The 27,942-nt window shown below is 42.6% G+C and overlaps 1 protein-coding gene across 4 annotated transcripts in view; it reads right to left on the reverse strand.

Annotated features, from left to right (window-relative positions):
- The window catches only part of CFAP99 (cilia and flagella associated protein 99), a 96,403-nt gene that overhangs the window by 31,327 nt on the left and 37,134 nt on the right, over window positions 1–27,942 (reverse strand). For 3 of the 4 annotated variants that reach the window (XM_045018921.1, XM_045018923.1, XM_045018924.1), the window contains 9 exons: window positions 27,375–27,487; window positions 22,823–22,997; window positions 18,842–18,922; window positions 14,385–14,459; window positions 13,238–13,297; window positions 7,762–7,850; window positions 5,098–5,302; window positions 2,840–2,981; window positions 271–422 (listed from right to left, as the gene is read on the reverse strand). In XM_045018921.1, coding sequence (XP_044874856.1) covers window positions 271–422; window positions 2,840–2,981; window positions 5,098–5,302; window positions 7,762–7,850; window positions 13,238–13,297; window positions 14,385–14,459; window positions 18,842–18,922; window positions 22,823–22,997; window positions 27,375–27,487 — 1,092 coding nt within the window. The remainder of the gene's footprint in view (window positions 1–270; window positions 423–2,839; window positions 2,982–5,097; window positions 5,303–7,761; window positions 7,851–13,237; window positions 13,298–14,384; window positions 14,460–18,841; window positions 18,923–22,822; window positions 22,998–27,374; window positions 27,488–27,942) is intronic. The other variant, XM_045018922.1, reaches the window with a different exon arrangement.

The raw sequence follows: 27,942 nt of genomic DNA on the forward strand, positions 1-27,942 counted from the left end.
GAGACATGTTATAGGATGAAACTGGACTGAACGGCAAAACTCCCAATTACTTCAATGGGGTTAGAATTTCATCTGTGCTCATGATGTTTTCTCTTATAAAGTTTTCATTTTATAAACTTTGGGGAAATTCAGGTTCAGATTTAATTTTTCAATCCAAGCTGCATGTCTTGGGCTCATCCAACATGCAATATTTTTGTATGCAGTATAATTCACATCTGTGTGAAATGTAAACATGCCTCTAAAACCGTTATTTTTTCCTTATGAACCTACCTGGGTTAAGTCAACAAACTTGTTCCTAAAGAATGGCAGAGATTCTATAGCTCTTATCTGTTGAATCAATTCATATCTTTTCCTAAGCTTCTCCTCCTCTTCTTCCAGAGCTCGACGAAGAAGTTCTCGGCTCTCTTCAGACACTTCCTGAACTGAGAGAAAATAAAACAGCCCATGTTAGCCGCATGTCTGATGCTGCAATACATCTGGAGATGAATTCTTGTATATGTGTGAATAATGACGCTAATACTGATCTGACTATACTTCAGGTTGTTACCCTTCCCTGGTGGGAAGGATGATTAGAGAGACTAATAATTACTTTCCATCTCTAATATCTGTGATTCTATGAGACTTACAGACAGAGAACTGAAATAAAAAGCAGTTTATACTTACAGTTGACACAATTGGTATGTAGTGATTTATTTTCTAGTTTAGACTCAAGAGACCAAAAAATAGGAAAATGCGTAGTTTCATTTACTTAAAGTAGAGACTCTGTAAAGCATCAAATATTCATAGCTTTCCAAGCTGTATGTACTCTGGAAAGCTATGGATTCTGGCTCATTGCCAGGCTCACCTATCTAGGATAAAGACTGGCTTACTCAGTCTAACCCAGGAACCTCTTGGTGCCAACTGGCAGAGGGCACAGCGGGCACATAGATTTTACAGGGATCCCCTGGGCCAGATGTATGCACATTAAGTTTACCAAAGGGTGGCATGTGAAGTCTCTACCAAGAGCCAAATAATATTGCAAAATGTATGTACAGATTAGGGTGACCAGATGTCCCGATTTTATAGAGTCAGTCCCGATTTTTGGGTCTTTTTCTTATATAGGCTCCTATTACCCCCCACCTGATTTTTCACATTTGCTGTCTGGTCACTCTAGTACAGATAATGTTTAAGAAATTATGTTCTTAAGGTATATGAGTTAAGGCAGGTCACCAGAAGATGATAAAAGTGCTGCTGTCAGATAGGAGGGAAGAGATGCTTCTCTCTCTCTCTGGCTGATCATGTGTGTATTGTCACTTTCACAATGGAGGCCTATCTACAGTCTGACCCCAATGCTAATGAAGAGATTGTGAAAGTGACAAGAAAGAGGCACACAGGAGAGTGTCCTGTTTATGAATAAAGACAAAGATAACTGGGGGCACAAGGGGACACCCTTGGATCTTTCCACCGAGGAGGCAAGCTATGACTTGTCTCATGAAGGGAAGACTGCAGCCAAGCCTGGCTGTAATATGCTGGAAGGATTTTGGGTGAGCTTTGATCTATAAGACATGACAGTAACTAGTTAAGTAAATGTAGGTTCTAAAATGTGTTTTTATTTTATATGCAACTATTTGTTTCCAATATTTATACTTGCTATCACTTGAATCTTTATACTTTGTTAAACAAACTAACTATAAACTTCCCTAAGTGCTGAGTGTTAAGCAGAGCAGTAATGTGAGGTTTGTGTGGTAAGCTGGGGCATGGTGTTCCTTTGGGAGCAGTGAATCTGTGAATACTGTGAGTGTCCAATGAACAGAGGATGGACACTCCAGGGAGACTCTCAGAGGGCTTACGGTTGGAGTGTGCCTATTGCTAACCTGCAGAAGGACAACAGGGCCTGTATAGGCTGAGAGGGGAATGCTTGTGTTGCCCTTGGCCAGTGGAGTTGGAGAGCTGACTCATGGCAGGCAGAGACAAGGCTTCCTCACATGAATGGCAGGTGGTAGCAAGGTACCTCACAGCCCTGGGGACCCTTGGGAAGAATCACACTCAGAAGCTAAAAATAAGAATTAAAATCTGAATGACAGAGTTATGACCCTATCCAGGCAGAGGAAAGCTTGTGCATGTGAGGGCTCATCTTCTGCACTCTATACCTCTCAAGGCTAGAAACTGCCTATTCCTCCACTAGGTGTTAGTGCAGTCCTATAATGGAGTAAGTACAATGCATATCATTGGATGGAGGAAGAGACCAGCTTCATGACCAGCATTAAGTCATCTGGGCTAAAATATAAACTAGAACATCCCCTTGGAGAATTGTGGAGAGCCAGCAACATCCACTCTCTCCACTCCAATCACTGCTCTGCTTTTTCACCCCCAATGATTTATTTTGGTATAGAAAAGGAACCATCTCGTATCTCAGTGGCTGCTTTCTTCCTCTCCTCAGCTTGGAAGAGGCCAATAAGGAATTATGTCTCCTTTAAAATTTTTAGTTGGCCCAACAAGTCTTCTCTTTAGGACACTGGGGATTCAGTATGAGTCACATGAATCTGATCACCATATACCAGTATGGCAATCAGAACAGGCAGTCACATGTACCGCTTCTGGCAGGAGTGTAGACTGGTAGCTTCAGAATCCCTGATTCTGCATCTTCCCCTTTAGCATAGGGAATAATTTCTTGGGCGAGTAGCTTAGATGCTCTTTTCAGCTACAGTGGGCTCAAAGATTCACTTATTACATTGGGTCCACTTATTTATGGGAACATATATTCTGGATTCCCCTCCCCTCTTCTTGTTCAACAAAATTAAGATTAAATGACTCTTGGAACATTTGCAATCATCTCCTAGGGGTTTGGCAACACAAATACCTATTTGCCGTTTGTACTTCTGAAGCTTCATTCGGGCTTGCTTCACATTTTTATGTCCTTCCACTACCTGCTCCACCAACTCTTTCATTTCCTTTTCTTCCTGAAGACGTTTCTCTGCATACTGGTGCATCAATTCTGCTGTCTAAACCCCAAACAAATAACAGGCCAGTAAAGAAACTGATAAAAATAACTCTACTCTCTTTGCTGCAAGCCTTAAAAAAGGGTAAGGACAACTGGATTAGCAGGACTGCAGCCTCTACAAAAGTAACAAGTCTGTAAGGAGGGAGGGAGACAGGAGGGAAACCCCAGTTCAAGGATCCTGAGTCTGCCTCATTCTCCAATAGCAGTTCTGCAGGGTTTGTTGTAACTCTATAGCTGCAGTAACCTCTATGCCCCCTTTACAGGAAAACAAACATGACAGGATGTTCAGAAGGCCACACAGATAGCTATGGGGAGGGGAAATTCATTTGCACCATCTCCGTAGACTTATTCCCAACTGAATAAGAAAGAAGAAATATTTACCTCTGAATCCCTTGTCGTCGTGTATTTCCCATTCTGTGTAACTAAGAAGTGCAGATATCAAGAGATTAAAGGCAGTTGTTTTCAGTGGACTCATTAGTAGAAGAATAACAATGTTACGGAGTCACCCCCTCCCCGGAGCCTGCCGTGCCCTTGCTCCTCCTCCCTCCCCCCAGAGCCTCCTGCACCCCATGAAACAGCTGATCGGGAGCGGGGGGGCAGGAGTTGATGGGGGGCTGCTGACGTATTACTGTGGCTCTTTGGCAACATACATTGGTAAATTCTGGCTCCTTCTCAGGCTCAGGTTGGCCACCCCTGACATAAGGAGTGAACTTCTGCACTGGTCATGACTTACTGTGGGCTTGTCTACACAGGGACACTCAGGAAAGTTAAGGTGACTCAACTAAAGATATGGAGTCAATGCACATTTGTTAAAACGTGTATGGATGCTCTGATTCAGAAATAAACTGGCCTGAATTTGCTGTAATTTAATCTTCCTCCAAAGAGGAGGCCAATTTACTCCTGAATCAAAGCATACATACCCACTTTAACTTATACTCATTGACTTCACACCGTTAGTTGATTCTGCTTAACTGTCCTGAGTCTCCCATGTAGACATGTTTTATTCTCAGGCAACCCTGATACAAGGCTGCCTTGAACTATGGTCCTGTAATGAGCCTGCATTACCTTTCTATAATACATAGAAAACATGTTGTCAGCTACCATGTGTATTGGCTTGTGAGAGGAGATGAATTAGCCCAAAGATTGTGCACTTGGAAGTGTATTTCATGAAACAATTGTGCAGCATAAAATATGCATGCGCATCTCTAAAGTATTCTCTCTGGGCTTCCCCACCATTGAGGTTCTGTATATCCCAAGTAGCATAGAGCAGCGGTTCTCAAACTGGGGTCCGCTCCAGGGGGTCTGCGAGTCATCTCCGGGACCACCGGCCCCGCTGATCAACTCCTCCCACTTCCTTCCAGGGTCTCCTGCATGCCGCAGAACAGCTGTTCAGCGGCATGCAGAAGGTGCTGGGAGGGAGGGGGAGGAGCAGGGATGGGGCGTGCTTGGCGGAGGGGACGGAAAGAGGCGGGGAAGAGGAGGGGCAGGAGTGGAGCGGAGGCGGGAAGAGGTGAGGCAAGGTGGGGCCTTGGGGGGAAGGGGTGGAGTGGAGGTGGGGCCTGAGGCTTAATGGGGGTTGAGCACCACCAGGGAAAATTAGAAGCTAGTTTGTGAGGCCACGAAAAAATGTAAATCAAAATGGGGGTCCTTGGGTTGCTACAGTTAGAACCGCTGGCATAGAGCATGTCAGGTGAGTTCAGACGTCTGACAGACTTTTTGTTGCCTTGATCCCATTCAAACACCGTAACATTGTTATTCTTCTACTAATGAGTCCACTGAAAACAACTGCCTTTAATCTCTTGATATCTGCACTTCTTAGTTACACAGAATGGGAAATACACGACGACAAGGGATTCAGAGGTAAATATTTCCTCTTTCTGTTTTTACTCACTTTAATAAACATATATTCACTATCAAATCCAATACCAGAAAACTTTTTCTTTCCCAACATACTAGAACTTCTGGGGATGTAAACTAAAGCACCAGATTTTTGCACTAGTTGCAGACTCCAGTTAAATACAGAGACCTACTTTGAGTGAACTTCTGTACATTGTTATAACAAGCTGTTTATTGATATAAAGCTCAAATCAAGTCTGATCAATTCTGTAATGCTTTACCTCTTCTCTCTTTAGTTCAGCTTTCTTCTTGTTTTCCTGAATTACATTCTGACGTGCTAGAACTGCCTCCTCGTGACTCAGTTTCCCTTGTAGCCTCCTACACTCTATCTCAGCCAGCTGTTGTTCCAAATCTTTTTCACGCATCTGTTTTTGCCATTCCAGGAATTCAGATGGGTCATGTGCACCTCGTAGCAAACTTTCAAGTCTGGGAAGGAGAAGAAAACCCTTAACTCTAGGTTCCTGTATTTGAATATTTTGGCTATGAGCAAATTCTGCTTTTCAGCTAAAACATTTCTTAAAAAACTTTGAGCAAGACCCTTTTACCTGTTTGAGTTACCCCTTCAAAACATGGTTGACTGGGCTGGCCTTATGGGTGAGCGACATGGGTGACCACCCAGGCTGCCGTGGTTGGGAAGGGGGGTGGGCACGGTTAAGAGGGTGCCAGTAAGAGGCAAGTCCCCACCAGCCGGGCTCCACTCCCCACTTGTGGGTGGTTCGTTGGCCTGTGTGGTGTCCTGGCTTGGCAGAGGAGGCAGGGCAGGTCGGGCCAGCTCCCAGCCCAGGGAGCAATGGAAGTTGCAGGGGGTGTTGTTGCAACTTGTGGCTGGGGAGGGTCTGCCCTGGGGGTGAGCTGCGGGAGCCCTGGCAGGCCCGGGGAAGTGCCCTGCAGGGCAAGGCCTGGGCTTGCCCCTCGGGTTGTGCCATGCACCGGATGGCACTGGGCTGGGGGCGAAGACAGCGCCGGGGGAGAGCTGCTTCTGCCCAATGTCTCCTGTGCTCACCCCAGGCTGCCAGCTCTTATGGTCTCCCACCCATCAAGAAGGACTATCAAAACTAAATGGGCCATTGGGGAACCTCATGATACAAACACTTGGTTAATGTCCCTCTCACACCCATGAAGGTGCTACATGCAAATAAGCTTGTCCCATCAGCTTGAATTCTGGAAGAAGGAAATAAAGATAGCTGACATGAATATTTTTCTTTTTGCTCTTTGGACTCTCACAAGGCTGGAGCTCTGAAACAGAAGCAGAGATCCTCAGGGTCAACCTGAGTTAGCTCTAAAAGACATATGGTACTGACAGATTACTACAACTCTGTCACCTTTTGGAACCATAGAATGTAACTTATTTGTGTATATGTGTTTGCCTGCTTTAACCTGTAAATAACTCTTAGTTAATAAAGCCTTAGTTAATTTACTAGAGGATGGGCTACAAGTGTTGTCTTTGGTGTGAGATCTTAAGTACAAATTGACTTGGGGTAAGTGACTGGTTTCTTGGGACTGGGAGCAATCTGAATATTTTGTGATCTTTGGCATATAGCAACCAACTATCACAAGTCCAGCTTGCCTGGGTGGCAAGATAAGCTGGAATGCCCAAAGGGACTGTCTATGACTCCATGGTAATACTGTTATAGTGCTTAATGAGTTTTTACTGGATTGGTGAAATCTAATTATAGAACATGCCACCCGTTTGAGATCTCTGCTCAACCTTTTTGACAGTGTGCCCAGAGGCTGGCACTCTGGGTTGTGAACCACTCCACACACGACAGAGGGACACCGAAAAAAAAAGATCCACGCAGGCATCTCAATGCTATGCAATTCATGCTTTAGCATAGCATAGAAGTTTCATTCTCTGTTTTGATGTAAATTATTCTCAACAATAATAGTGATGGAATGCCAAATTTATGTGGAACATAGGTAACCTTGGCTAAGATTCTTAAAGGTATTTAGTTGCTACTTCCAACTGAAATGATGGGAATTAGATACCTAAATACCTTTGAGGATGTGGGTTCTTGCAACTCAAATGAGTGGCATCCCTCATTTTGAAGGGGTCATTCATTTTATTCACATTTGACAGGTCTGAATTTAATCCTTAGCTTCATTATGTTCACTTCTAAAAGCTTTTTGTGGATTCTTCTAAAGAGGTTAATAACGTTTTGCACTAAGCCTGCTAACTCAGGTGAATCATTTATATTAACCCAAACTGACAATATTCTAGATTTTGTCTCTGCTGAAATTACTAGTTATAATGTTATTTATTTCTAGTGAAAGAACAAAACCTGCACTGTCCATTCACTCTCTCCTCCCTCACACCCAATGATTAACAGGTGAACTGAAAACCCACACTAATGACTACTATGTCTTTTATTGTCATGGAAGCAGGTGAGTAACCAGTTTGAGTATAAAACTCTGAGTACAATAGCCCACATTCAGCTCAGATGTAACTCCACTGAAGGTAACAGAGTTACACGAAGAATTATTTGACTTATTTGTTTTCCTTAACAAATACACTGTAAGTACTTGAATGGGTATGAACATAATCTGTCTGTATGCAGAACTATGTACATGCATAGATGTGCATGTGTATAATTACTTATCCAGTATGATGTACTTATGTGTTAGAAAACATGATTATTCATGGGGCATGAATGCTCAGTTAGAAGTCACATTGTACTCTACCTACAATAAAACAAAAGTCTTCATTGTCATTCTAATGTAGTCTTTAATTTCAGTCCAATCTGCTCATTATTAATCACGCAAATTTTAATATGCCTTTAACAGATTCATTATATTAGTTTAGCTGCAGTTTACTTAGTCTCCCTTAATGTGCTCTCTATGTCAAAGGATGTATAAAGGAGCTGGGAAATACTATGTACAGAAAGTACCTGTTGAGTTCTTGTTCCATTTTTCGCTGGTAGAGGGCACCTTCTCTTAAGATCGCTGCTGCATTTAATTTAATAGGTACATTGTCAATCTATCAGGAAAAGGAATGCATATACTATATTTAGCAATGTGAATCATAAAATGGACTACAGAAACAATTCAAAGGGTTAAATAAATCAATCCATGGCAATTCAATCACTTTAGATCACCTTCAAGATGAAGTATAAATTTTGCTCAAAGCATTAATCTGACATTCACAATGGATTTGCATGCTCTTCATAAACCACTCAAGCTGTTTAAGCAATCAGCCAGGTCCCTGAAGTGGATTATAAATTTGTAATCACTCTTGGGCCATGTCAAATCATATATAATGTGTTCACTTCCTTTCATTTTTTTAAACTCTTATATACTCATGTACATGGAAACATTCCAATAGATTTGGACAAAGATACGATTGCCAACTGCTTCCAACAGAAAACATCTTGTGTGTCCACCTCTGGGTGAGTTGAAAGGAAGGAAGATCACACACATGTTCCAATAACGTGTAGTACTTTTCATCTGAGGATCTCAAGTGTTTTGCAAACATTAGTTTATTAACCTTAATATATTTCTAGGTGGCAGTATCATTATATCCATTTTATAGATGGAGAAACTGAAGTACAGACTTCATTGACCTTCAAAGTCACAGAGAGAGTTACCGGTATAACTGAGACTACTAAATCCAGGGCTGCTTCAGCATCTCTTTTCAGAGTAAGTATTGCCTTAAGAGTGACTGACAGATAATCTCTAAGGTCTGAGAGAGGCAGTGGAGTAGAGCCACTACGCAGCTTCTTTGCCAGCCAAGGATTCCCCTTATGCAAGGGGAATCCTTAGAGGGCCAGATCCAGCTTTACAGCGGCACACAATGGGTCCAATTCTGATCTGACCAGCATATGAGAGGGGCAATGCCTTTGAAGTCAATGCAATAGTGCCAGTGTAAAACTGGTCTGAGATCAGAATTGAGCCCACTCCATACAGAAAACAAAAATCAGTGATGACACCAACCAGTTGAATTAAGTCCATTCACAATGTGGCTATGGAAGCAAATCGTATTAAAATGTTCTTTAACTATAAGCTAACTGTTTAGGGACTGGCAGAGCAATACACGTGCGGAATCACTCAAGAAGTCCTATACTAACCTTCTGCACAATCAATTGAAATACATAAGCAAAACTGAAGAACATGGTTGTTCCATATTTGAGGTTGATTATGTAGGTTGAGCACAACAGTTAATGTTGTAATCAGGAAATTCAATAAATGGAGGTGAACAGTGTGGTTTTTCTACAGCATGGGACACATTTTAATAGCTCGCCTGTGAAATATAGTTACCCATCTATTTCTCAGTACAAAACAGGTGGGTGCCAAAGTTTACGGGAGGAGACAGCAATGAGAGTCCTTTCTTTCCTTATACTGGTCTTACCATCTCCACAGGGGTGGCGAGGTAATATCTTTTATTGGGCCAACTTCTGTTGGTGAGAGACAAGCTTTTGAGCTCTTCTTCAGGGCTGGGAAATGTACTCAGGAGTGCAGAATTCAGAGACCTCCCCCCAGCCTATATTTTTTATATTGTATTGATTTTAAATTGGAAACATTCACTAAAATATGTGGAAGTTATGCTTTTGGAAACTGCTTGTTTATTCCCCTTCATGTAGTATATGCAGTTCCTGTAGATTAGACAGAAAAGAGGCCAGTATCCTGAACTGAAACTGATTATGGGGACAATATTTTACCTAGAAATGTTCCATCTCCAGTTTAATAAATAAAATTATGATTGAGTAAAATGCATTCTAAACAGCCAGGATACACAAGGATTACAAGATTTGTGCAGGTGAGTACAAAAAAGTATCCAAATAGATTTTTCTATTGCATATATTACCAGTGAATAACTGAATTTCACATTACCTCTTTTCTGTCATGTCATCCCTTCCCCCTTATCAAGTAGGAAGAAGGGGCTACAAACTTGTGTAATTCGTGTGGAAAAAATCATATTCAATATTTCCACCTAATGAGCACACTATTTTTCACCCCAAACCAATAAATATGTAGAGAACCGGACCTCCTATGAGCACTAGACAGACTGAGCCAGAGTAATGAGCCATTTGTACTGTCTCACTGCTTGCAGTGGAAAGAAAGAATAAAGGTTTTGTAACAGCAGTGGTTAATCATTTTTGTCTGCACAGCAGTTTCAATGTGCCTGACTGAGACTAGAAAATGTGTTTATTGTACAATGGATGTTCTCACAAAAAGGTAAATGAACTATGGTAAATTGCATACTGACCCTAATCTATTTAAATATTATACAATTTGATTATTTTGAAATTGAGTTTGTGACCTGATTTCTAACATATTGTACACACATTCCTCCTAAATCTTCTCAATTGTCTATTGGGAGATGAAGGATGAATGGGAGTGGGTATGGGAAGTAGAATTTATTTTAAGACTCAAACAATCTGCTTATCTCAGCTATGAAAGTTTTATAGCAACTCCCTGAAAGCCACCTAACCAACTTTCAAGGCAAAGGTGTTTGGATGAGATAAATATGACTATGCCACTGGAAAAGATATGAGCAACTATTAAAAATGTCCCTGATCAATTTAATAAGACACTGGATCCATATTTTTCTTTTATGCAGCTTAACCAATGGGTTTAATTCCCACTAGCCAATACTCTAGCTGATAAGTTTCAATATTTTAGATTGTCTGAGAGGGAAGTGTAACAAACACAGACTTTAACAGAGTCCAAATTACTGTTGGTCCTGTGAGTGTGTTAACCTTGTAAATGTTTTCTTAAGTATCTTTGCTCTTCAAAGAGAGGAAGGAGTAGGGGTCTTAATGCTATGCAGCACTTTAAGAACTAATTGGACATATCATATGGGACAGCACTTTTAAACAGACTTATTAATGTAATGCCAGTAAGTATAGTGGTGGTATTACTGTTATTGCTGAACACTGTAAGTCATCAGTATCTGATCTGGTTTACAAATATTTTCCAGAAGCCAGATTTTCAAAGGGGGAAATTGGAATCTAAATGACCTCACAAATAAAATGGGTGAGCCTGCTGTAGTTAGTGTGACCAGATAGCAAGTGTAAAAAATCAGGACAGGGGGTGGGGGGTAATGGGAGCCCCCCAAATCAGGACTGTCCCTATAAAATTGGGACATCTAGTCACCCTAGCTGTAGTTGACTATCCATTTGTGAATAGTTAGCAGATTTGCACATGCAGGTGGTTTGATGGACCCATAGGTGCATGAATCTATGTTGTATGTGTAACACCACCCTACTGGCTAGCTTCTGAAGTCAGCGGAGTTATTTAAAATTTGTACTGGTGCAACTGGGATCAGAATTTGGCCCTATGTACTGCTAAAACATCAGTATCAAGAACTGTTCAATAAAGGTGAGCAAGCATCTATTTCTTTAGACTATGGGACAAATTTCCCATTTACACTAACAGTGAATCTGATCCTGAGACAGTCTCTGTTATTTTGACTCTGTTTTGGTATGACCTTGATGATTATGAAAACGCCAGATTGAAAGTCCTGGGGACTGAAGTCTTTTGTTATTCACAGTACAATCACAGCTCAGGCAGAGGCAATGCAGGCTGCCCAATGCTGTCTTAGGTGTGTCTGCATTTCAGGTTTGGGTTGTGATTCTCATTGAGCTAGCAAGCTAAAATAGAGTGTAGCCACAGCAGCACAAGGGGTTAGCCACTCCAAGCCTGAGCTCATCTGAGACTCTAGACACATATGTAAGGGGACTGTTGCCCCCTTACTAACATTCAGTGGGGGTGTTTGGTTGCTAGCTCCCAGCACTAAAAAGGGAGAGGTCGATGGGAAATCAGGACCCTAAGACTGACAGTCTCCAGGAACAATGTGGAGAGGCCAATGCTCCAGGTCAGCCTGAGTGACAGGGCGGGCAGGCTAATCAAGGAGTCAGGAGGCCAGGGGGAGTCCCGTCCTCCATGTGAGCTGGAATTGTCTGAGTCAGATGGAGTGGGGCCGAGTTAAGGAGAGAGCAGGGGCCCAAGCTGAGCTGATGGGAGCAGAGCTGCAGCCCAAAAAGCCAGAGCACAGCCCAGAGAGCAGACCTACCCTAGGAGGAGAGCTGCAGCACCAGAGCCAGAAGGGCCAGACAAGCAGCCCAGGAAGCAGGTGAGAGCTGGGAGCAGAGTCACAGAAGCAGCCTGCAGAGCAGCCCTGCCCTGGGAGCAGAGCTGTAGCAACTGGAGCCAGAGAGGCCAGACAAGCAGCCCAGGGAGCTGAAGGCAGAGCAGCAGCAGCAGCCGTACTGAGGCAGAGTGGAGCCGGGGCTGGAGCAATCCGGAGCCGGGTGCGGTGAGCAGCTGGGGAGAGCGAGGGGGACCCTGGGCAGTGAGCCCAGCACAGGGAGACGCCTCAGCCAAGAGGCTTTGCAGGCCAGACTTGGAGGGGGATCATAACCCTGACAGGGCAGGGGTGACGCTGGGAAGAAGGGTCCTGCCACCCACAGCCTGAGAGCGTGTGGCCACCGCCAAAACAAGTGTCCAACCCGCAGCGGCCCTGCAGCACAGCCAGGGCCTGAGGAGGCCTGGGACCTACAAGGAACAGATTGTGAACTGCCCTGACATTCCAGAGACACTGTTTGTGATGTTTCCTGCCACAGAGCAGCGTGATGTGTTTTTCCTTTAACCTTTCCCATTTTTCCTTATTCTTTTTTTAAATTAAGTGTTAATTAAATAACTTGTATTTGCTTTAAATTGTATGATGTGATCAGTGGGTCAGGGAGGTGCACAGTGCAAAGAGAGGACCCCGGAGTGGGGACACCCTAGCCCCTGTCCTGGGTGACCACAGCAGGGTTGGGGGTTGAGCCCCCCAGGAATCCTGGGCCCAGCCTTGTTGGGGTTACGAGGACTCTGCCAGACAGGAGAGTGGAAGGGGAGTCCTCAAGGACAGGGAGACCTCTGGGTAAAGGAAGTGGGAGCGAGGACTCGGATCCTTTCGCTAGCCCACTTCACCGGGTAGTGCAGAAGCCAGGAAAGTTCCCCACAATAGCGGGACCATTCCCCCGCTTACATAATCTCAAGGCAGCTAGCACATCCTGCTACTTGCACTACTGAAGTCTCACAAAGAGGCAATCAGTGTTGTGGGTTTTATGATTTAGGTACCTATTTAATGGAAACTACATAACCAAACTCATTTCACATTTTACACAAATAGTCATTACCATGGTGATTGTTCATTCTTTAGGTCCTGGATTTGAACCAGTGACCTAGAGGTGAAAGGCTCTATTTCCTGGCCTATGCTAATCCCCTGAACTATCCCATTCCCATAGCCATGGGCCTTGGTAGAATACCCTTGATTACAGAGGAGTTGTATCAATTTGCACCAGTTCCAAATCTGGTCATGACTTTCAGTCTACACTTTTCAAACACTTGTAACATCTATACATTCTAAATGTTACTCACATTGCCCTGGATCTTTTGAGCCTGGAACTTCGTTTTATTCTTCATAATGCCTGATATATACTGCAAGTCATCCAAAAATATTTTCATTTCAGAAATAGTTTTCAAATACTCAGGAAAAATCATCTTAAAGATATCAAAATTGTATCTTGAATATTATTCCCTTTGGAGGAGCAGATGTGATCACTGAGGACTAGATACTGCAATCAAAGCATTCTTAAAGCCTGTTGTGCGCTCCAAATTCATTGAGAGTCCTGCATAACAAATAATTGCAGAACAGGTCCCGAGAAAAATTATTGTTGATTACTATGAAATATATTTAAATGGCTAACATACCAAAATAATAAAGTAACATTAATGTCTGCTACAGAAATATTGAATATGGAATACTACCAAAGGCCACTAATATAGTCAGTTCTTAAGATGTGAGTTTTGTTAAGATGAAATGTCCTTTGATATCCTGCTTTATGAAATTATTAACTGTATGTGGAATTCTGACAATGACAGGGAACTTCATTCTATGCTGCTAGCTACAGATGCTCAAATGAAGGTGCATAGATAACATGGTGATGGACATGGTATAAATGATACACAGATATGATACTACAGTCATCATATTACATGAATGGTCATGATCCTACAGCTGTGAATCAGGAGTTACCTAATCAAACTGAGAGCTGCTTTCACTCAACTGCTGTGTACCCTTTCAATTTAATGGAAAACTGCTCTGTTGGATGAGAGGAGAACTGCTAGAGTGGCAAGGGAAGTTGCTGGAGCAGTGCTAAAAGTAGGCAGGTAAGAAGGAAGGGTCGGCAGCAGCAGGAGTATTGGGATGAGGAAAAGGGAGCCAGTGGAGAACCTGCACAGTGAATGAAGCATAGACCAGGATCTGTGCATTATATAAAATAAAAACATCCACATATCAAATTGCAGGGCTTTAATTCTACCTGGGGAATCTGGTGTCAAGGTAGACAGGCTTCGGTTCTTGTAGTTTAGAATGTCACCAGAACCCCTTGATGGAATTATAGCATCATATTTCCTAACTCCAAATACAGAGAGATCCTTTGAGTACTTGGATAAAAAAAGTGATTAATGTGTATAAAAACACATGATAGTAGTTTTTTTTATTTACCAATTTTGTTTAACTTACACCTCTTGGGGCTTTTTTCTCAGACTTTACTGTTGCACACCTGAACTGGCTAACATTTGCTTCCAGCAGCAGTTCCTAAAATCAAAACAATTTTTATAAATATGGTACATTTTAAATTCTCCATTGAAAAAAAAACAAAACTCCTTTTTTTTGATGTAGCAAAGTGAGGCAACTATTAAAAAACAGAACTCCAAATATTTAAATACCAAGTAAAAATACAGATGGTTAGAGTACAAAGCTAATGGTGTACAAGAACTATTCTTATATGGTCATACATAATTTGCAACAAGCCACAACAAATTCTCAAAAGGGATCATAGACCAATAAACTTTGTGGGTTAGACAGTGACTACAGAAAAGAAAAAACTTCTGAAGGCAGAGGCTTAATCAGGACATGCAGGTGAGTGCAGACAGACACAAGGATGGATTTAAGCAGCAACTTTTATAAATGTAACATGGGGGAGCGGAGCTGTCTGTCTCATTGTCCTAGTCTCTCCAATACCAGGCATTTAAGTGGGTTTACTGTGGGGGCTACAAAACTCCAGCCATATAATCCCTAATTCGGGGTAGACTCCTCTTAGCTTACCTGTAGGATTCAGTGACCGCACTCCTCTGAATCCTCTCACACACATGCCACCCATGTGGGGCACAGAGGGTACAAGAATGGGGGATCTTGGTCTGTGAAGACTTCAGGTCTCCTCATTTCCAATAGAAATAAGGCCCAACAGTGAAATCTCAGGTCTCCTTTACTTCTGGGAGTCGACCCTTTTGAGCTGCAAGTGGCAAAGAACTAAACATTCCTACTGAACTTCTATGCTCTACTCCTATTTGGCTTACCTGTGCTTCCATGATGCTGTTAGGAAGGCAAAACAAACAAACAAAACCCACCAACCCCCTGCTAATCTGGCCTGAATGGCAACAATTCCTTCTTGACCCCAAAACAGGGAACTGGTCAGACCCACCACATCCTAAAAGCACAGTTCCTCTACTACAACTACACGCAGGGAGGGTGGGGCAGTCAAAGGGAGAAAGGGGTCCAAAACACTCAGCCCAAAGCTTAAAAAAAATGTGTGGGGTGGAAGGAGTTAGGCTCCAATCAGCTCCCATCTCCCTTTGGTTGGCCAATGGGAAATGGAGAGCCCCTGGAGGAGAGGAGGCCCAGGGGGGCCCACCCCTGCACCCCCCATCCCTGCATTCCCTGGCATGTGCTCCCCCTCTTTTTGTGGCTGTCTACTTTACTGTAGTCAGGGGCGTGCATAAAGGGGGGCAAGCAGGGGCACGGGCCACCCAATAATCATCTCCATCACTGTCCCCTGGCCCCCCACCCTGGGATTCCCTCTCTAAAGCCCATCCTCCCCCTTTCTGCCAGAGCGGGAGTCGGGCTGAGTGCGGCTGAAGGGATGTGCCTGGGAAAGGCACTGCAGCTAGCATTCCTGCTGAGCCCCGTCCCTTCCTTGCTGTAGCATCCAGTGTTTGGTGCCTGCCTGGGGTGCATAGAAGGGAGCTCAGGACAATGGGGGTGGCCCAAGCAGTGGGGCCGGGGACACTAGGGGCATGGGTGGGGAGCCTGGGGATGCAACAAGGGCCTGGCAGGTGCGGGAGGCAGCGGGGCCCAGGGGCACTGGGTGCATGGCAGGGGCAATGTTTAAAGTGCCCCTCCAAAAGTAGTCACATTTAAATCCCTGTGCATGCCCCTGACTCTGGCCCAGTCAAGGCTCCCGCCCATTGAGACAAATGGGCAGCATTTTTAGTAAACTATTTGGAAAGAATGCACCTATTGTTTAAAAAACAACAACACCTACTTTACTGCACTATGACCTAGCCCTGGATATGTTTCCCTCACAATCCCTAAGGAGATGTAGCCAAACATTTAAAAATTTAGCTCCATTTCTGTGTGCATGGGCAAGTGCATTAATCGGCTTTCAGTGAATGAAGCCAACATGAATTTTCATCCTTGAAGAAAGCCTTGTGTTAGGACCCTGATTCTGCAATAATCTCTCCTGGGTGGACCCCTGCATGGAGCCCCAAAGACTTCAAAGCTCATTGAAGGATTGGAACCTTAGTTGAAAGCCCCATCACTGCATATAACACACATTTACCAGTGTTTGTTTCCACATAGTAAGCAAGATGACTTAGTCCTTTTCCTGCATTGGTGGAGTGGGGTAATTGAAGAGAAGCCTGGGCACTAGGGGCTGCTCCAAGAGGCACAAGGGTATGAGTAGCTCCAGCTGAACCCGTTTAAAGGGGACAGCACATATAATGATCCAGCCAGTGCTTGATTTTTTGGTTTGCTAGTCCTTGAGCAATAACACTTCCTTTGATTGTAAACTGCAGCCCCAAAAGTGAGAGGTGCACTCTGGCTTTTCCACTGACTCTCAGAGTGCTGATGCTAAGCTGGACAGTAGTTGTATGTGTAGCATTAGCCCTGGCATAAAATGCACAGGGACAGGCTCCTGGTGTTTTCACTCTTTTCTAGAGTTGCCCTGATATGTCAGTCACGGGTGTAATTTTATGATGGAATAAGTGACATTTCCATATGCATCTTTCTTTTCAGGAGCCACAACTTCAGCTTCATTTAGTGAACAGTCTAAGGAACTGACCTTTGTGAATGCTTTGGACGCCTTTTATGCCATTACAGAGTGACAAAAATTGCTGCTACAGCAGCTTCACTTTCTGCTGTGGCTCTCCTTTGTGTTGCTTGCATTCAGGCATCTGCTCCACTGGAAACTGTGGCTGCTAGTTAAGTGATTCTACACTTATCTCAGACTCTTGACAATCCAGATAATGCGCTTTGTTTCTTTCCCCTTTCAATCTGTCCATATAATGTGTGCTAAGCATGTACATTCTGCACAACGCAGACATAATGAAAGGATGCAAAATAAAGTAATACTGCTGGAAAGTGAAGAACCTAAAAGAAACACCAGATGCCTGTAACGAGATGGAGCAACAAAAGGGCAAAAGGAAAGCTTGACCCTAACAAAATATGTAGGCAGTTCAGCATATACTACATACGGGAAATGAACCAAATGCAGTGTGCACAAGGACATGAAGAGAGGCCAGTACAGTGATAAATTGTCTGGTATCAGTCAGTGAAAACTAGAACAAGGCATTGGTGGAATGCAGATGGGACAGTACAGATAAAAAGATGTAAAAAAACCAGACCTTTTATCAAGCTTCTAAAGCACCTCTATATGGGGATTGCATTGTGGGAGGTATGATGGGAGAGGGAGCTGCGATGTAATTATTTCCTTCCCAGAAGAAGAAGACAGAAATCTGCCCTAAATCTAATAGGAGCTGACTTATTTAATAGGATTCATTTCAAAATCAGGATCAGTTCAAATAACCAGAGCAGATCAAGTGTTAGGGCCCTTTCCAGGCCTTCCCTCCCACTCCCCTCTTAACACATAGCACCTTGAATTCTGCTGCTTTCCTAGGCATGATGATCTCCCACTTTCAGAGCCTGCTCTGGGGAGGAGCTCTCAGGTATGCGCAGTACCAAATACTGTACTACAGATGAGTCAGGAGCTACTGAGATTTCTCTGTAACTGGATGATGCTATGAAATTATTTCTCAATTAGGAAACAGAAATTATGTTAAATTTTTAAAGCCCTTAATGGTTAATAGCACACATTGACTATCCGTGCGTCCTAGGCGAGCAAAGGAGCAGCCTCTCCTGGATCTCTGTAGGGTTCCACAGAGCTGGGGAAGTTCCCCAGTGCCCCCCTCCACATGGCCAGAGAGAACAAGCAGGGCTTGGAGGAATACCCCAGCCATGCACCCTGACCTCTTATCCCTGGAGTCAGGTGAAGCAGTAGATGCAATGGGGTGTAGGAAAGGCCACTAATACCTCATTATAGTAGGGCAGAGCAGAAGCAGTGGGGTGCAAATTCCTTCGTGTCCTCTCCTTGAGGAGTAGTGGAGAAGCAGTGGGGAATGCCCCTCAAACTACTCAACACAGTAGGAGAGAAACTGTCTCCATAGTCCCTCTGTGGAGCAGGAGCCAGGCATGGGGGAGGCGAGAGCCTTCACTGGGCTATCTCCAGTCCATAGGGTCAGTGCAGATGGAGGGGGGAGCAGAATGGCACTGGGCACTGATGTAAGAACGAGAATGTAAATGGAGCAATCCTGACTGGCTACATTAGGACAACATCACATGGCTGCTTCCATAAGCACTACCCTTGTAACCGTACTGCTATTATTTGTGTTGCAACAAATAGTGAGTAGAAGATGGTCTCTGCCCTGAAGAACTTACAATAAAATAGACAGGACAGACAAAGGGTGGGGGAAAGGGATAGAGGAAGCAGCCTTCATTGCTCAAAGACAGGATCTGTGGGCCAGCAGCCGCAGAAGCATTTTTGCATTGGATAGAGCCCTAAAGCTGTGAAAACTGTAATTTACATCAAAGAACAAACAGATGCAGGAGAGGGGGGATTAACAATAAAATCATGCTACACTTACCTCTGCTCTTCGGCGATTTCTATACTTGATTTCCTGCAGGTGCTGTTTTTCCTTTGGAGGTTTGTAGGTGCTCCGAGGAATCTATATTAAAAGGCAGAAATTTCTGTAATATAGAGTATGAAAGACTGAATGTTTCAAACAATAAATCTTAGCGTGCGTGTGTGTGTGGGGGGGGGGGGGATATTTATCCCTAATGCAAAAATACAGTAGTTATTTTAAAAGTAGTGATTTCTTTTCTGTTAGTGCCATAAAATGAACGGTAAAGTTTTAGGGGTTGAATGTATAAAAGGGATAAATATCCACCAAGCATCGCTATTCGGCTGGGGCTGTCTAGGCCTTGTCAACCCTGTCCCAGGTGCTGTCAGCCAAAGGAGCTGTTAACTCAGTTTTTTTTTAAAAGTCCATCTTTGCCAGGCGAAAGCCAAAGGAGAAAGAAATTTTGTGCTCACAAAGTGAAAAGGGGAAGATCAACCAGAAGTTGCCTGAGGGAGAATCAGGCCAGCTGTCCTCTCCTACATACTTCTTGCTCCACTATACTTCTAGATAGAGGTTGCCAGTTGTGGGTACAGAATTGCTTGGGGGTGGAGGGAGTAGAGGGTCCTCACAGCAGCATTCACAGGTTTAGAGAGGCACTCAGGTCTTGGAATGTGGGACAGTAAAACATCCAGGAAAGGGTTAAGGTTTACCTGTCTGACACATGACCCAGCAAAGGATATAAGGAAAGGGCATGTCTGGTATGGGTTGGCCTCTGAGGACTTCTGTGGGAGAGGTGGAAGAGACTGGGCCATGTCCCCTCTCTGCTCTGGCCAGAATTGCTGACCAAATGCATGAAGGCAGAGAGGAGCAGCATGATGTAGCCTTCTAATGGGTTATGTAATAGGTGTGCTCCTGGAGGCACAATCTCTCTCAAAGCTTCTCTAGTGGTTGTGTAACTCTGTACTACCCACAACACAGACCAGTGCCTTCAGGGCCGGCTCCAGGCACCAACAAAGGAAGCAGGTGCCTGGGGTGGCCAATAGAAAGGGGCGGCACTTTGTCCGTTATTGGGGTGGCACGTCCGGGTCTTCGGCTGCAATTTAGCGGCGGGTCCTTCACTCCCCTTCTTCTTCGGCGGCACTTTGGCAGCAGCTCAATCTTTTTTTTTTTTTCTTCTTTGCCGCTTGGGGTGGCAAAAAAGCTGGAGCCAGCCCCAGTGCCTTAAAGGCACAGTGTGGCCCTAAATATTAAGGGACAAATGATTAACTGGACAAATGATTTGTAAGGTATCAACTGAATTTTATTTAACCACTCAAAATTATACGCACAAGTAGTAATGTTTTATATCGGATGGAAATGAGGCAATGTCACAATACCTGGAGAACATAAACTAGGAGCGGGGGAGCAAGAGGGGAAGGGAATACAAACTATACCTAGCGAGTAAACACTTCTCAGCTTTGGCAGTGACCATTCTTGTATTTCCTTAAAAATTATTGTTATGAGATGGACAAGGATAGTGGTAATTTTATGTATATTGTATGAAGAGCTTCTATTTTGACACCTAACAAGATTATAGAGTTTAAGTATTACATTATCAATATATTACCAAATAAAACCTTGTATGTTAGCCAAGTGGGTTTGTTAATTTTGTTATTATTTTTAAGAAAAAACAGAGTTAAAGGGACAAGGTCAAGGAAACATATAAAGAGTGGGCTAAATATGGCCCTGGTCCTGACATGTACAACTCCAATGGAATTACAAGAACTTTTATCTGGGCTGAATGGGGCCTAATGCATTTCAATGTGTACGTTTTAATTCTAGACAAACCTAAAATAATGCTGTGTGATAATTTCATCACAAATAGTAAAAATAATGCTGTGTAATAATTTCATCACAAATAGTATTAATATTAAAGGAATGGATTAGATTACACTATAAATCATGGCTGGGATTTTCAAAGAAGCCTAGGGGATTTAGGTGTCTAAATACCATTGCATGTTAATGGGAGTTGAGCACCTAGCTCCCTTCTGTTCCTCTTAAAATCCCAACCTAAACCACTAGTCTTTCTTTGAAGAAAGCCGTGTCTGCAAATGGCTAGGGGTGTGTAAATGAGGAGGGAGACAAGAAATTATAAAGCTTTGTCCATGAGGTCACTATTTGATTGGCAGCAGTATACAGAGTGAAGTAAGAAGAGGCCTATTTCTGCCTGGGCCACCCTTTAACGCACAGCCACCCACCACATACTAACCAATTCCAAGGGTGTGGGCCCATCTTCCTAGCCCACACCATGCAATCGGGGCTGGCTGTGAGGGACCACCCAAATTTGTTGGAACTTCAAAAGAAATATCATGGTCTCAACCTAGGTTTTAAGAGGACTCTAGACACTAGAAACTAACAGACAATTCAACATGATTATCACTCTCTGTTTTGGAGGGCTCCAGGATCTGAACTAGTGGTAGTGACAATGGGGTTACAGGTTAGAATCAAAGCTCATTTGCAGAGTTATGTCCAGAAGTTAGCACAGTGTCTGCTCATACTGTGAAAATGATATTAGATTCTCCCTTTCATGAGCACTTAAACAAATTTGGCAGACTCAATCTGAATTTAAATAAAATCCAATATAATCCTTGCACCACAAATGAACTTCAATACATATGTGTGAGTTAATGCAAAATTATTCTCAGGAAGACTACAGTATAAAGATGACAATAACATGATTCATTCCTACACTGAGTAAGTGATTAAAAAAATAAAAATTTTCAGAACCGTGTATTTGGTTGTTTCAATGTGAAATCCCATTAATTCTACAATGTGCTACCATGAAATTGCACTATTACCCAAAGATGCAAAATGATTTTTGTAAGCATTCAACATTTGTATTATTAAGAACCTAATGTGCTAATAAAAGGTTATAGAAAATGCCCAGAGCTATAGCCCTAAACTCAGTTGCCTATTAAACTAAATATAAACAACCATGGAGTCTTTATTCAGTGAATCATAGCAACCTTAGCCCAAATCCTGTTTACTTTAACCAAAAACCCCTACTGAAGTCCATTGTGTCACTCCAGAATTACACCAGTGTGATCTAAATTAGAATATTACCCAATATGACTGCTTAAGTTAGAAAGACAAACAGAGTCAGGCCTTCAAGAGAACCTCTGCACTCATTAACATGTGAGCAATACATATTAAATGCTAACCATTAACATTAAGGTACACCACAAACCCACATAACAGGCAATGGCGGCAAAGAGTTCTGTGGCACCTTATAGACTAACAAACGTATTGGAGCGTGAGCAAGTCCGACAAAGTGGGTATTCACCCACGAAAGCTCATGCTCCAATACGTTTGTTAGTCTATAAGGTGCCAGCGGACTCTTTGCCGCTTTTACAGATCCAGACTAACACGGCTACCCCTCTGATATATAACAGGCAATGAAACTCCATCCTCAAGGGTGATCTGCAAATCAGGGTTGGTTATGCCTACATTGAAATTGCTGGGAGCTTTGCCATTTACTTTGATGGGGAGCAGGATCACACCCATATATTTTTAGAAAAGTTACAGTTTGAGGGTTTATTTCCATATGCACCTGTAGATCTCCAAAGCAGAATAATCTACACATTAAATGGGCCGGCAGCAACCTGTTAGGTTACACATTCAAGGGGCAAGGAATAAACTGTTGCTTCATTGGGTTTTTTCTATCTTCCAAACAATTGTAGGAGCCACCTTTTTGCTACCCTCTCCTTCCCTTGCTATAGAAGAGTATCTATGATATGCTTAGAAAATACCAATTACATCGATTAAAGACATTATGAATTATTTTCTACAAATTTAGCCTTCAACTCAGAACACCAAAGTGTTTCTTGTTATTCCATCAGTGTTGGTAGCTTTTCTTCAATTATTTTAGATTCAAATAACTTCAACGAAGAGACTGTTAACCATATAGTATGGTTGAGTACAGAACACATATGACTTAATGTTGTCCAAAGAATAAAAACCACTCACAGGTTGATGCTTCTCCTGTAACGGTATTGGCTCAGGTATTAGTATGGCTCGTGGCTTAGGAGTGGTCAAATCAAATTCCTTTGGCTTTGTGACCGTCGAAGTCTTTACAGTGGTAACACGATTAGCTAATTTGTCAGCAAGTTGCTTCATCAGTTGTTCTATTTTTGGCTGCCATCTTTAAAAAAATACATTTAAATCTTATTTTCATTTTTTCTTATACAAATTCATAATAATGCAGTGTCTGAGATTGGCAATGATGCAGATTTGATAATACTTTGGCTCTTCTGTTTATACCAGTTGATCAATTGTTTTGTACCAATGATTAGTGGCACAAACTGTGGCACTCAAAAAATGTTACTTCGCTTCTTGAACAAAAGCTAATCTATTTCTAATAAAACTGTTTATCTGAGGTGAAACAACCGTAATTTGTGCTGACTAAACAAGCACATTGCAAGTTCATTTTATAACAGTGTCAGACAGCAAGTCAGAGAGGTAGTTATTATAAACAAAGTAGGTACAGATGAAAGGAACAAACACAGACAATGGTCTAAGTAATATTGTTCATATTATTTGACGGAGAGCGAATGTATCGCTAGCACAATCTCATTTAATCAAAAATTGGAAGGACATCAATAATTTTGCTTGAGCAAATGAATCCCTCAAACAAAAAGTGAAGCTGGTGGGACATCCAACATGGTTTGGTTTTTTTGTTTTGCATTATTTTTGTGTATATCAAAATTAAAACATTCAAAACCTAAAGCCAAATTCTGTTCTCAATTACACTACTGCAAACCCCACCAAACTCAATGGGGAATACATGAATGTAATTTCATCCATAATACTTAAATAAGACACATTACTATCCCATACATAAACACTCAGGTCTTGAATACTGAAGGTCTGCATTACTTTGAGAGTCTCATCAGTCACAATGCAACGAAAGAGCAACATCTCTGAACTGAGACCTTGCCTTCTTGATCTCACAAATTCTTCAGAAGCCAATACTTTTCTGTGATCTTCACCTCTTTCTCTCTGGTTTTAGAGCCCCTTTGTCATAAGAGCACATAGGCTTCTGATGTGTCTACAGCCACTCACATCATCAAAAGAAAGGGTGGGAGTAAATGAATAACTGAGATTTTCATATCAGAGAGGGGTAGTGTAATGAGGTTCCACCCCTTATGATGTAGTTCAGCTCTCTCACTGAGAATGTAAAAGGAGCTTCAGAATCTCCTGAGGTCCCTTCGTTTGTACAATAATTCTGATGTAATGCCAATGGGTAACTTCTGGGAGTCAGGGTTAGCTCTGCAAAAGGTCTTAGGCACCTAAATGCAACATTTAAGCACCACTAAGATCCTCAAATCCCCACTCATCTGATGCCTAATTCTGTAGATGCCTAAACTTTCACCATTAAAGTCCTCTAGTTGTTAAATTTCTGCCAGTGAGCATGTGCACAGCCATCTCAATCTAAGCACTCAGGCATCTATCTCATGCCTAAGCCACAGTGGGATCCTCAAACTACACATTCCCCCGCAGGGCCCAATCTGGTAGGCATGCTCTGAGCATGCCTAAACCCACACAAAAGAGCTGCAAGAGAAGTACCCCCCCTCCAACTTTTAGCCCATGGTTAGAGAACTAACCCAGGATGTATTGGAAAAAGTACAGTGACAAGCAACAAAAATTATTAGGGATATGGAACAGCTTCCATATGAGGAGAGATTAAAAAGACTGCAACTGTTCAGTTTAAAAAAGAGAAAACTAAGGAGGGATATGACAGAGGTCTCTAAAATCATGACTGGTGTGGATAAAATGAATAAGTATAACTTGGTTAAAAAAAGAATTAGGTAAGTTAATGGAGGATAGGTCCATCAATGACTATTAGCCAAGATGGTCAGGGACATAACCTCATATTCTGGGTGTCCCTAAACCTCTGACTGCTAGAATCTGGAACTGGACAACAGGGGGTGGAACACTTGATAATTGCCCTTCTCTGATCTTTCCCTCTGAAGCATCTTGCATTGGCTGCTGCTGGAAGACAGGATACTGAGCTAGCTTGAACCACAGGTCTGACCTAGAATATCAGGGTTGGAAGGGACCTCAGGAGGTCATCTAGTCCAACCCCCTGCTCAAAGCAGGACCAATCCCTGGACAGATTTTTGTCCTAGATCCCTAAATGGCCCCCTCAAGGATTGAACTCACAACCCTGGGTTTAGCAGGCCAATACTCAAACCACTGAGCTATTCCCCCGCCATTGAGGTTTCTCTCTATGTGTGACTCTGGCACAACAATGCACTACCTAATATGACCATTCTTCTTTTTTTATGAACTTAAGTCTCCCTTGCTGCATCTTGGAGGAGAAAGCACTAGCCATTGGTCTAGAAGGTATTCTGGGGTAGGTCTTCCTTAGTCTCTCCTGTTTAAACTGTTCTACTGTGTATAAATAATTTAATTTACATTGAAACAGGAGGACTGGTACCTGGGTCCACCACACACCACATGGTGCCCTAACCACTAGACTGTGGAATTATTCTCACACCTCCTCTGGCCCAATGCATATTTAACTATTTATATACCAGGAAACAGCTGCAGCAGGAGAGATTAGGAAAAACCTGCACCAGAATATCCCATAGTCCAGTGGTAGGTGCCTAACTCCAGCAGAGGGTTCTAAGTCTCTTTGAGGTGTGAGGTTTATGACCTACCCCTCTCCTCAGCCTTTCCTATTAGCTAGCTTAGGATTCTCCCTCCTCAGTGTTCTGGCTTTTGTGGATCCCCTTCTTAGATGCTTATCTCTACCCATTCACTGTATACGGCGTCTGGGCAGCAAACTCAGGGCTGTGGATTCCACTGGGTGGCAAGGCACCTAAGTCCCTTTGTGGATCTAGCCCACCGTGCAGTCCAACTGCCATTGAAGTCAGTAGGATTCTTTTCACTAACTTTAGTGAAGCTGGAGCAGGCCCAGTGAACAGAAGTACATTCAACACATTTGAGGCTGTCAAGTTTATTACTCATGGCTACACTTTCAACCCTTTGATGCAAATTTCAAAACTAATGGCCAAATAGGGCTGTTGGATGCATTTGAGCAACTCCCAATGACTTCTATGTGAGATATGTACACTTATTGAGAGCAGTAGGGCGCTGGAACAGGGTGGCTAGGAGGACATAGGCCCCCTACTTTTTACCGGTCCTAAGGGAAAGCAGGGGGAAGGGGCAGAGAAGAGTGAGTGGGGCCTTGGAGGAAGAGACAGGGCAGGGATTTGGGGGGAAAGGTGGAGCAAGGGCAGTGCCTTGGGGGGAAGGGGCAGTGTGTGTGGGGCGGGGCCATGGTTCGGGTTCCAGTGACGCCCCCCCATTTTTAAGAAGCTTCTGCCGCCCCTGGAGAGCAGAGCCATGAGTATTCGTCGCTATATAATATCTACTAGATATTTCTACTTTATGTGCCCAGTCCTACACTCCTTATTCAGGCCAAGTGCCTGTTGATTCTGATGAGAATTTTGCCTCAGCAGAAGATACAGGCTCAGGCTCTACAGTACGAAAAGAGGGACCAATACTTAGAAAAGATGATACAAGGACTAACAAAAACAATGCCCCATATATTCATAAAACTCTAAAGTGTTTTACAGCACTCTAACAGTGGAAGAAGTGCCCTCAAAGAGGGTGTAAATTTAATTTATGTCCATTTTAAGGGCCCTTTACACTGAGTGTAAATGACAATCAGGCTCAGTGGGCTTACACTTAATGTAATTCTAATCACAGATTTAAAAATATTTATAAGTCACTAGAAGCAGCCATTGTGTTTTGAATTACTGGGGATGGAATGGGCCAAATTCTGCCAGCACACACACATCTGCAACTCACGCTGACTTTACTGGAATTGTGTGTGTATTTCAAGACAGAATTTATACCACTGTGTTTACTACTTTGCCTCCACCTAAACAGTGGTTTTTTAAATTGTACTGAATTTAACAATTGAGTTAGATGATGGTTTATACTCTGTATCAGTAGACACAGCTGGTATATGCTTAGTCTAACGGAGTTTGGCCCTGTGTCTACATGTTAGAACTGTTGTTGAACTTGAAGACAGCCCTAGAGTCCTGACCCAGCAAAGCACTTACAGACGTATGCAATCTCAACCATGAGAGTTGTTTCACTGAAGTCAGTGAGATTAGTCATGTGCTTAAAGTTTTGTTGGATCGAAGCCTAATTTTATAAGATAGTTGTTTGACCCTTTGATTTCAATCTGATTTTAATATTATGTGTTCTGATTTCATTTTCTGTACTTTATTGGATTGGGGAACTAGTGTGTAACATCTATGAGAGAACTTTTCTTTGAGCTAAGTAACTCACTTATGGATAAATTAAAGGGTCTGCCCTGTTCCCAATGAGGCCAATAAGAATTTTGACATTGACTACAATAGGAGCAGGATTGGACAATATGGTTTTATAAACAAAGCAAATTGCAAAGAAATATATTTTAAAGCAAACTGAATTTTCAGGAGGACCTTTTTCCATGATGTCACCTTTAAACTTTCAAATATATTGAATATTTAGTACTTACCCTAGCAATGGATCGATCCAGTTCTCTTTTACATAAAGAGAATCATATATCTGACTCCATTCATCTTTTATCCATGTACTCAAATTCAAGACATTGAAGAAGAATCTAAGAAACTAACAAGAGAATACTTCTTTCAAATTTAATGAACTGAAGACTTGAGTTACATGCAATATTTACATGGAGATTACACAGTTTTTCTTAGAATACTGCTGCAGACTTTGCTTGTGTATTATACTATAATTGTAATTAATACACCCCCCAGTATTTGTAGGTTCATTTCAGTTTTGTTGCAGCAACCTTATGTCCTGAAGCCATACCTTGTGAGATATTAATAAGTCCTAAAATCTTTTTGTGGACCTGAAAAACAACCCCATGTTCACAGTAATATGATGTTGTGATGCAGTGTGACCTTGTTTCCAAATTACTGCCCTTTAAAACATCATAATACTGGGACACAAGTTTGTGTCTGGAAAAAAACTGGGTACTGTAAAGCAATGATTATAGTCTAGTAAACCTAGCTATACAATAAAGATGACTGTGACACAATTAATTTCCTGTTCCCTTTGAA

This window comes from Mauremys mutica, chromosome 5, assembly GCF_020497125.1.
Source record: "Mauremys mutica isolate MM-2020 ecotype Southern chromosome 5, ASM2049712v1, whole genome shotgun sequence".
NCBI lineage: Eukaryota > Metazoa > Chordata > Testudines > Geoemydidae > Mauremys > Mauremys mutica.